The sequence below is a fragment of the Stomoxys calcitrans genome, chromosome 3, assembly GCF_963082655.1.
Source record: "Stomoxys calcitrans chromosome 3, idStoCalc2.1, whole genome shotgun sequence".
Lineage (NCBI taxonomy): Eukaryota > Metazoa > Arthropoda > Insecta > Diptera > Muscidae > Stomoxys > Stomoxys calcitrans.
The window spans coordinates 106,989,171-107,000,377 of NC_081554.1; the positions used below are offsets into that span (position 1 = coordinate 106,989,171).

General features: G+C 39.8%; 1 protein-coding gene across 1 annotated transcript; it reads right to left on the reverse strand.

The window, feature by feature from the left end:
- Positions 1–2,258: 2,258 nt before the first annotated feature.
- Positions 2,259–10,943, reverse strand: LOC131996088 (uncharacterized). Its single transcript, XM_059365536.1, has 3 exons — positions 10,545–10,943; positions 9,680–9,799; positions 2,259–3,200 (listed from the first exon to the last, which is right to left on the reverse strand). Exon 3 carries the CDS (start codon positions 3,195–3,197, stop codon positions 2,259–2,261), a length of 939 nt encoding a protein of 312 aa, XP_059221519.1. The 5' UTR covers positions 3,198–3,200; positions 9,680–9,799; positions 10,545–10,943.
- Positions 10,944–11,207: the final 264 nt, after the last annotated feature.

Below are 11,207 nucleotides of genomic sequence, written 5' to 3' on the forward strand. Positions count from 1 at the left end.
CAAAACACGTCGTGCGAAATTCCATTCCAATCGGATAAGAATTGCGCCCTTTAGAGGCTCAAGAAGTCAAGACCCAAAATCGGTTTATATAGCAGCTATATCAGGTTATGGACCGATTTGAACCATACTTGGTACAGTTGTTGGATATAATAACAAAACACGTCGTGCAAAATTTCATTTCAATCGGATAAGAATTATGCACTCTAGAGGCTCAAGAAGTCAAGACCCAAGATCGGTTTATATGGCAGCTATATCAGGTTATGGACCGATTTGAACCATACTTGGCACAGTTGTTGGATATCATAACAAAACACGTCGTGCAAAATTTCATTCTGATCGGATAAGAATTGCGCACGCTAGAGGCTTAAGAAGTCAAGACCCAAGATCGGTTTATATGGCAGCTATATCAGGTTATGTACCGATTTGAACTATACTTGGCACAGTTGTTGGATATCATAGCAAAACACTATGTGCAAAATTTCATTCCAATCGGATAAGAATTGCGCACTCTAGAGGCTCAAGAAGTCAATACCCAAGATCGGTTTATATGGCAGCTATATCAAAACATGGACCGATATGGCCCATTTGCAATACCAACCGACCTACACTAATAAGAAGTATTTGTGCAAAATTTCAAGCGGCTAGCTGTACTCTTTCGGAAGTTAGCGTGCTTTCGACAGACAGACGGACGGACGGACAGACACTGGCAGTCAGAAAGAGTTCCATTATAGGTTCTCATGTCTTTGAAAACTTGTCTGATATAGCAAATATGAACTTTCGCAAGTTGTTGGGATTTTTAAAGCAACCTGGATGGTTCAACGGTAAGAAGTAGAAGGAATGTTCCTTCCTTTTCCTGTGGTATCACAACGGACTAAAACGTCTAAATGAGTCTGATGGCAGACTGCCACTTAAACCTAAACTAACTCATGAAAACCTCCCTATCTCCCTATTTAAACTCTCAACTAATATTTATTTGAATTGCGCATCGAATTTCCATCTTTACATTTCAATCGAATGTAATAGAAATTGAAGCATCTGACGACTCATATTTTCACTACTAGAGCCACTGCAAGCAATTATTGACCAATCTTCCCATTATATTGTACAATGCTTTCCTCGACGACTACTAGTATATCTAAGAAGTTTGCTCGATTTAGCTCCTCTATATATGTTGGGCTGATTTTGGCTATTTTGCAATAATGTTGGCATTTGTCCACCGTATTTGTAACACTTTGAACATATTTGCCCGAAATTTGATACGGATTGTTAAATAACCCATCTGCTAACAACCGGCAAAGTCCACTAAAATGGTTTCAGAAGAAGATATACCACCCACATTGTACTTATAGTGTAGGTGTAGGGTGTTATACAGTCGGCACCGTCCGACTTTTGCCTTTCCTTACTGTTTTTATATGCCTTTGAGTTTCGAAGTGTTTGGGGTCAAACTAAGGGTTTTGCCTTCCGAAATAAAACATAGGAAGTTTTATGTTTAAAATTCAAATGTGGTGGTGATTGTTTATTGTGATGTTCTTTTCTATGTTATTTAAATTCATTAGTTATAAGTAGATCGTAGTGTTTAAGTAGCAAATATTTAGGTTTAGATAGCACAATTCATAGATTTAAGTAGCAGTAGTAAGTAGATTAAAATTTAAATTATGAGTATAGTTGATTGTAGTAGATAGACATTGTATTTAACAGGTGGGGGGTTTGCAATATTAGAATTAGTTGGTGTTGTATGTTGTGTCCCGCACTTATGGTTGTTGTGATGTTGCAATTGTGGGTCGAGTGTAGATTTGGTTTTTGAGTCGGTTGTTATTGTGTCACTTTGTATCTAAAATGTTAAATATATTAGTTCACTGTTTCAAAGTTTATTGTTGCAATGTTCACTCTAGTTATATATGTTTGTATGTATGTTCACTTTTTACTTTTCACTTCACTTGGGTTTTCACTTTGAGGGGGAGAGAATACGATGCGCGGGTTTGAGATTTAAAACGAGACTGATCTTTTTCTGGTTGTTGCTTGTCACTTGGACCCCGCGAAAACGGTCAACTTTCCAAGCTACAAGCAACAATTCCAGGTAAACAAATATGAAATCAAGGCGGAATCAGCGATTAAGAACTTACTTCAATGTACCGTTATGCACAGTGGGTCATGTGCATACGTGAACGCATGTCTGCACATGGGTGCACATGACTTCATGTTCAAACGTACCTTGAACATTCTCCCCCTCCAAGTGACGAAGTGACATCTTACCTTTTTTAATTTTGGTTTCTTGCCTGTGAGGTGACTGGGCCGACGAACACGTATCCCCAATCTGTCTCCTGGGCGAAGACGGCTCCCAATCCGGGTTGTACAACACCACTCCTCCGGAGGTTGGCGTAGGCATCGGCCCCTACCTCTACATCGATTGGTTCGTTGCCCCTAGGGTCAGCATCTGCCAAAGAAAGGGATCTTAGGCTGCTTGTGGGGTCGGGAATGATGGGATCTGAATAGGGTCGTCGCGGCAAATCCCGGGTCACCACTGCCCGGATGGTATACATGGTCCTCCTCGACGCATGCCTTGACCGAAGTCTTATTGTTGCCAGACGGTGCCCTCTGCGCTCTCTCGTTGGTATCCCCAGGCGAGTTACTGTGGCTGCCGCGATTCGGGTGATGGTCGATGCCTGGCACAAAAGTACCCGTACCCCAGCCCAATCGTCCTGCTCCTCGGGTGCCAATTCCACCATCGCCGTGGGTACAAAAACAGTGGCCCGGCTGTAAGGTATCTCGACCGGGGGAGGGCCTTGGACGATGGGCATCTGGTTGGCTGGTTCGATTGCAAGTTGCCGTGGGTTGGCAATCTCCATTGGGGGCGGGCTGTAGCTGCCATATGTCTCCCTAAGCTGTGGGGCTCCATGCAGCATTGTGTGATGGCGGTAGTCGCATGTTCGGCAGGCAGTGACCACGGGGCAGTCTGGGGCCAGATGGCTGCGCGCCAGACAGTTCCGACAGTAACTCCGTCTCTCAACTGTCTCGTATCTCTGATACGGTGTCATTTGCCGGAACCGCGGGCATGACCGTATGGCGTGGTCCTCCTGGCAGAGGCCACAGGCATACTGCCAAGATGCGGGGCGATACCTGGGTTCCCGTGGGTCGAAGCGAGGGCGTGTGGGTCTGGCGGGTCGTGGGGACTCTGGGCGAGGTAAATATCCGGCCATTATCTGTAACCAAAATCTCGTGAGTACCGTGTTTTGATGTGATTATGAATTGCTAGGGGTGTCTGAGAATAATTTGACAATCTTAGTTATGGGTCGACTGACTATGCCATTGGAAGTTCGAATATCTACAACTCGAGTGTTCTGATCAACACCGGGGTATGTTTTAAAAACTCGTCCTAACTTCCACTCGGTGGGATATCTCTCATCCCTGATGACAACTAAATCATTGACCTGTATGTTATCTTGCTGATACTTCCATTTGTATCTACGGTGAAGCTCATTTAAGTACTCTGACTTCCACCTCTGACAAAAGTTTTGGGATATAATCTTTAATCTCTTCCACCGATTTGCAAGCGTTATGTCCTCCTCTGAGATGTCGGGTTCTGCCGGGGTCAAAAGGGAAGAGCCTATAAGGAAGTGAGCTGGGGTCAAGGGTGCTAAATCGTTAGGGTCGTCAGAAGCTGGACTAAGGGGTCGTGAATTGAGGCAGGCCTCGATACGTGCCAATATGGTTGACAGTTCTTCGAACGTGAAGTTCATTTTGGGCATAGACTTCTTAAGGTGTATCTTGAATGATTTAACTCCTGCCTCCCACAATCCCCCCATATGGGGAGCTCCTGGAGGAATAAATTTCCACTCTAAATTCTGATGAGCATGTTGCTGAATGGCTCTGTAAACTTTTCATAAACTCTTTCTGATCTTTCTTGAGCATTTCTGCTGCGCCTATAAAATTCTTTCCATTGTCGGAATATATCTTTTCTGGGCACCCTCTCCTTCCTATGAAACGAGCTAATGCCGCCAGAAATGATTGAGTCGATAAATCACTTGTTGCTTCTAAGTGGATGGCTTTTGTCGCAAAACAAACAAATATGCAGATATAACCCTTGGTTATTAAACACGCTCGTGCTGTTAAGCTTTTGATTCCGAAGGGTCCTGCAAAATCTACCCCTGTATTCGTAAAGGGTCTGGATAAAGTAGTACGCTCGGGTGGAAGAGATGACATAATTTGGGTCTGAGTCTTTAATCGATATAGGGTACAAACTCTGCAATTGTGTATAACTTTCTTGATCAACTGTTTCAATCTGAATATCCAAAACTCCGTACGGATGAGCCGGGTCATAAGTTGATTGCCTCCGTGCATTGAGACTTTATGAACAAATTCCACTAGAAGGAGTGCAAATCGCGAATCATATGGGATTAAGATTGGATGACGTTCGCTGTACGTCAAAGCTGGCGATTGAACTAAACGACCATTGGATCTAATTACTCCTTTTCTATCTATGAAGGGGTTGAATGGTAAAAGACTACTTCTAGGTGAAAGCCTTTTCTTTTGGGTCAAAGAACTGTATTCCTCAACGAAGTAATGTTTCTGAGTTGCCACTATAAGACGCATCTTTGTGTCTATGAGCTCTGGGCTGGTTATTTCTTGCGATGAAATTTTAAGTGAGGATCTAGTTGAACCTGTGTTACGCCAGAACCTAACTGCGTAAGACAAAACACGATATGCTCTAGCTAAAGACGAAAATCGAGTCAAAGGGTCATCAAAAGTGCCTGTTGCGAATACTTTAACTTGTTTTGCTTCAAGATTAGTGTCTGTATTAACTCGGTCTTGCGGCCACTGATCATGCGGCAATTTGAGCCACTGGGGTCCCGTCCACCATAAATTATGAGATGTTAAGTCGTCAGGAGAACAGCCACGACTTGCTACATCTGCAGGATTATATTCTGAGTCAACATGTTTCCAATTCTCACCACCGACGTTCTCTAATATCTCTGAAACCCTGTTACCAACGAAAGCGCTCCATGAGCATGGTGGCTTTTGTAGCCAGGCTAGAACGATTGTAGAGTCGGTCCAGAAATGGGTCGTAAACTTTGATAATCGAAGCTTAGGCACAATGGCATTTGCTAACCTTGACAACATAACTGCACCGCATAATTCTAACCTTGGCAGAGAGATTGTCTTAACTGGGGCTACTCGGGTCTTGGCTGCTAGAAGAAAAGTGTCTACAGTTTTATCGATGTGTTCAACGCGTATATAAATTGTGGCTGCATATGCGCTTTCTGACGCGTCGCAGAATCCATGTATCTCCACAATACTAGCAGGTGTAAACCGAACCCATCTTGGTATCGATACAGTGTCTATAGAATGGCTGCCTCTCACAAAGTTATTCCAGTTCATTTGAGTCACTGGCTTCAACGAGTCATCCCATTCTACCTTATCTAGCCAAACCTGCTGCATGATTAACTTGGCTACAACAATTACTGGCGCTAACCATCCACATGGGTCGAAAAACCTTGCTATCGTTGATAATACTTCTCGCTTGGTGCTCATTTGCCTTTCTTCAACTGTAGGGGCCGTAAAAGTGAAATTATCACCTGATATATTCCAACGAATTCCTAGGGTTTTTGTCGAAGAAGCTTCGGAAATATTTAACCAATCTATTGGAAGAAGCATGTCTTCATTTAAATCCTTTAACAAACGTGTGTCATTTGACGCCCATTTTCTTAGCCTGAAACCAGCTGATTCTAATGCGGAGGCTAATTCTTTCCTAGCTGCTGTAGCTTCTTCTATGGAGTGTCCGCCCGCTAATACATCATCGACATATAAATTTTCTTTAATAATTCTTGATCCTAACGGATGAGAATCTTTCACGTCTTCTGCTAACTGGAGAAGGGTCCTAATCGCTAAAAATGGGGCGCAATTTATGCCGAAGGTAACAGTTAAGAGTTCGTAATCCTCAATTGGGTGGTTTTCTGATTTGCGAAAGAGGATCCTTTGAAATGCTGTTTGATTGGGGTCTACTAAGATCTGACGATACATTTTTGTCACGTCTGCATTGAAGACGTACTTAAAAAATCTCCATTTCAACACTTGTAGCACAAGGTCTTGCTGAAGTATGGGTCCTGTATGTAAGATATCGTTAAGACTTTTCTTGTTTGATGTTGGGCTAGATGCGTTAAAAACCACTCTAAGTTTTGTGGTAACCCTATCTGGTTTGATAACTGCATGGTGAGGTAAGTAGTAGTGAGGGGTCTTGTATACGCTGTTTGGGTCTACCTTCCTCATGTGTCCTAATTCCAAATATTCTAATATGGCTGCATCATAATGTGCTTTAATATCTGGGGTCTTAGACAACTTTTTCTCCATTCTATGAAACTGTGCCAATGCGATGTTCCTAGATGAACCGATCTCTGAACAGCTTTTAAAAGGTAAAGTTACGATATATCTCCCCGCCTCATTACGTCGTGTTGTATTTTTGTAATTATTTTCGCAATAAATATCTTCTGCTGACCTCAAAACCTTTTTTGGGGTCTCTTCCACCTCCCAAAAGCGAGTGATTATCTTTTCTAATGATGATGCACTATAAAGTGTGATTTGTCTGTCGGATTTAGGGTCTTCCGTAATGGGTCCTCCTATGATCCACCCAAAAACGGTGTCCTGCGCTATAAGTGATCCAAAGGATTTCATAGTACCGCCTTTTGTGAATATAAGGGGTCCAATATCTAATCCGATTAACATGTCCACGGGTCGACTTTCAAAGAATCGGGGGTCCGCGAGACTAAGGTGTGCAAAATCTCCAAATTGATTTTGCCTTAAATTGTGTGTTGGTAAATGAGAAGGTAGGGTCTTTAAGACTGGTGCCCAAACCTCCAGCTCAAAACTAGGATTTACTCGTGAGCAAAGATTGAAGACGCAAGCTTTTGTCGATGTTTCAGAAACTGCGTCGCTTAAACCTGTGACGTGAATTAAATTCTTAACTGTTGGAAGTTGCAATTTGTTTCTAATTTTTTCTGATATGAAAGTTGATTGTGACCCAGGATCGATGATTGCCCTGGCATCATATCTATGTCCTCTAGATTTGATTTGAACTATTGCTGTGAACAAAAGTGTCTCTTTGGGTTGCGGAGTGGGTCTGATTTCCTGAAGTGTCAAAGTCGTTGAACAAGGTGCTTCTAAACAAGGTGTGGACTGTATATTTGGCGATACCGATGGTTGTACTAGGGTGGTTAAAGCGGCAGCACTGGTACTAGGGCGTGCGTATTCGCTAACCGGTTGAGCTAGGGTGGTAGGATCAGTAGCACTGGTGCTAGGTCGTGCTTCCTGTCTACCGGGTTGAACTAAAGTGTTGAGAGCGGCAGCACTTGTGCTGGGTCGTGCTCCGTCTCGTTGGAGTGTGCCTGTTGTAGGGTACTGGGTCTGGTTGCCTTTATGTATCAAACTGTGGTGTCGTTGACTACATTCCCTACAACTAAAACGACTTTTACACTCCCTGACTCCATGATCCGAAGAAAGGCAGTTATAGCAAAGATGACTGGTCTTAACAATGTTTATTCGATCGTTGATCGACCTTTCTAGAAATTGAGGACATTCTCGCAAAGAATGATTGGATTTACAAAGTTGACAAACCGGTTTGTTATTCTGAGCATTATAGTGTGATTGTGTGTTGTTGCTGGGTCTTGAGCCCGTGTTCTTGAAATTGGGATTTACATTTGTTTGAAAACTATTAACTCGCTTTTCCCGCTTATCGTACTCCGATCTGGGTTGATTATATCTCGAATATTGTGGCTTGATATTGCCGACTGATTCTAGGGTCTTGAATTTATGGGTCAAAAATACATCTAGTTGATTCCACGATGGAAGAGACGAACAATCTGCTAGGCTGCTTTCGAATTCTTCTAAAAATATTCTTGGTAGTTTGGTTGACACAAGATAAACTAAGATTGGGTCCCATCCCCCCGTTTCTACTTCAAGGGTCTGTAAAGTTTGGGTACAACTACCTATAGTGCGCTGTAATTTCTGGATTGTTGACGCGTTATCAACGGAAACCGAAGGTAAATTAAAAAGAGCTCGCAATTGCTCATTTACCTGCATGCGTTTATTTTCGTACCTATGAACGAGATTTCTCCACGCTATGTCGAAACCCTCATGGGTCAGTGGAACATTGGAAATTGTTTCGCGGGCTTCTCCTGCTGTTTTCTGGGTTAAGTGAAACAACTTCTCGACTTTACTTAATTTTGAATTGTTAATGTAGATTGCTGAAAATAAATCCCTAAAGGTAGGCCATTCGCGATATCCCCCTTTAAAAACATCTGTGTCACAGGGCGGCAATCTTAGAGCTGGTGAAAAATCATTAGTGTCTCGCTGTTGGGTCATCGATATTCTCCCCTGTTTTTCTTGATCTTGTTGCTCGTTAAGGGCCAAAATTTCTCCGTTAAGAGAGCTTAAACACCGTTTATAAGTTTCTAGTGCCTGTTTGTAGCTATTTCGAAGCTTAGTTTTATCTATAGGTGTCTCATCCTTTTCCGGAATGCGATCCCTACAATCTAAGTATGCCTTCTTGATTTGATCCCATAAAGAATTGAGTTCTACCCGCGTGATTTCTAACGAATGTATATTATCATCCGACTTAGCCGCGGAGTAAACGGTCTCAAAATCCACTAAATCATCCACACAGTTTACAAATCTTTCGCGTAAATTCTTATCCATTTTGTAATTGGCTTGTATATGTTTTAAATAGGGTCAAAAAACTATAAAACCAAGGAAAATTTTACAACAAAATGTCCTAAAAAAAAAAACTGGTTATTTGTAGAAATCAAATCTATTTCAAAAAAACCTAATGCGAGAAAAAAAATGTGTGTCTTGATGATGGGTCAAATATCTAAGGGTCAAACCTGAAACTTTTTACAAAATTCGTAATAAATGTTTTATCTGGGTCACTAGAAAAAAAAACAGGTTAATATTTCTGATGATATCGATTATACAATAGCCGCAAAAAATTGTAAGAAAAATTTTCCTTTCAAATCGCAATACACCAGCAATTTAATTCCGCTCGAATTAAAGTTGCAAAAAAAATTCATTTTTCTCCAAAAAAAATTAAACTTTCACTTTTCAAAATTTGGCATACAGAACTAGATGATTCTTTACAATAATACTGCTTTGACTCGTTGGGTCAATTTGCTTTCTGTATAAAAAACAACAAAGGATTGCACAAACAACCACAGTCCTTTCCGACCGTTTCCACTTAAATTTGTGCAATAGAATGAAGTTTTAAAATTTCGAAGACAAATGAGGCCAGCACGCAATATTATTTTCGTTATTTCTCACACAAAAACAATTCTTGATAAAAAAAACTTCTTCTTTTCTAAAAGCACTTCGATTTTTCTTAGACACTTTTCCTTTTCTTTATAAAAAATTTCAACAAAAAATCTCGTGGATGTCTGTCCCGAAAATCCTACACACTGCCTTGAAAGTAGGGTCTGCTATATTGGGTCAAATTCACTTGGATCAAATTAATTTGGGTCAAAATTAATTGGGTCAAAATTTATCAGACAACCGAATTAGCGATTCATAATCAGAAAACGATCAAAAACAATATTAAAGTACGCTGGGTAAATGTATGAACTTTTCCCTTTTTGAAAAAAAGGTTATGTATGACGTAATACCCAAGCGCACTTTAATAGAAAAACAAAATGGTACTCACTTTGAAGCTTCTTTTTTGATGTGTGTGTATGTGTGTGTGTGTGTAGGTGGGCGCTTGGCTTGGGTCCAGAATTGTGTGTTGGCGCCTTTTGCAATTTTTGTAGCTTTGTGTCGTTAGAGTCTTGGATTTTGTTGTTTTAGTGTTTTTGATTTGATGAAGTTTTGGGAATTTAACCGTTGTAGCGGGTTTTTCCGTTTTTATCCCAGAGCGTAGATTTTTTGTTTTTGTGTTTTTACACGGAACGCACGAATTTGATTTTGTTGGGGTTTTTTGAAAATGCACAATATTTTATGTTTGATAGAAAAAGAAAGAATTAGTTTGGGATAAAATTTACAAATTTATCGAGCAACCCATAATTCTGTTTTAACACTCTAATTTGTTTTTTAAGTTAAAATACTGAAAAATTTATGATTTTTAGAGAAAAAAAATTTTTCAAAATATGTAGAAAAAATTAACATAAATTTTGGGTTGGACGATAAATTGTTAAATTTTTCAATTTTTTAGCTCTTTTTTTTCAATTTAACACAAAGAAACTTCTTTAAACAATTTAAAAATTTTTGATTTTTATAATTTTTTTTGAAATTCCACTTTTTTCCACTTCTGTTCCACTGTGCGGGTCACTTTACGTTTTTTGGGTCTTTTGCACACTTCTTTTTTGATTTACCACAACTTCTAATGATTTTGGGGTCAATTTTTTGCACATTAAAATTTAATTAATTATTTTTATTTTTACACGGGTCACCCTGTTAATTTAATTAGTTTTTGTTTTTAATAAATTGCCAAAACTGATCTTTTATGTGTTTTGATATTTTTGTGTTGGCCGTCCGTCCATACGTGTATGTATGTACGGTTGTGTGTAACCAACCCTTTTTTCGCACTTTTCTCTATTTCATTTGCTTTTAATTGTTGGGTCACTGCACTTTTGTTGTTGCGAATTTTTTTGTGTTTCGGTCACTGGGTTTTTTGAAATGAAAATGAATTATTTTTGGGCACAAAACAGAAAAATTTTTTTGATTTTTGGTTTTTTAATTATTTAAAAAAACCACTTATCCGGTTCGAAGGACCAAATGTTTGGGGTCAAACTAAGGGTTTTGCCTTCCGAAATAAAACATAGGAAGTTTTATGTTTAAAATTCAAATGTGGTGGTGATTGTTTATTGTGATGTTCTTTTCTATGTTATTTAAATTCATTAGTTATAAGTAGATCGTAGTGTTTAAGTAGCAAATATTTAGGTTTAGATAGCACAATTCATAGATTTAAGTAGCAGTAGTAAGTAGATTAAAATTTAAATTATGAGTATAGTTGATTGTAGTAGATAGACATTGTATTTAACAGGTGGGGGGTTTGCAATATTAGAATTAGTTGGTGTTGTATGTTGTGTCCCGCACTTATGGTTGTTGTGATGTTGCAATTGTGGGTCGAGTGTAGATTTGGTTTTTGAGTCGGTTGTTATTGTGTCACTTTGTATCTAAAATGTTAAATATATTAGTTCACTGTTTCAAAGTTTATTGTTGCAATGTTCACTCTA

Bases quoted from the DNA above. Each gene is read 5' to 3' on its own strand.
- LOC131996088 (XM_059365536.1), bottom strand. From the start codon at position 3,197: ATGGCCGGATATTTACCTCGCCCAGAGTCCCCACGACCCGCCAGACCC.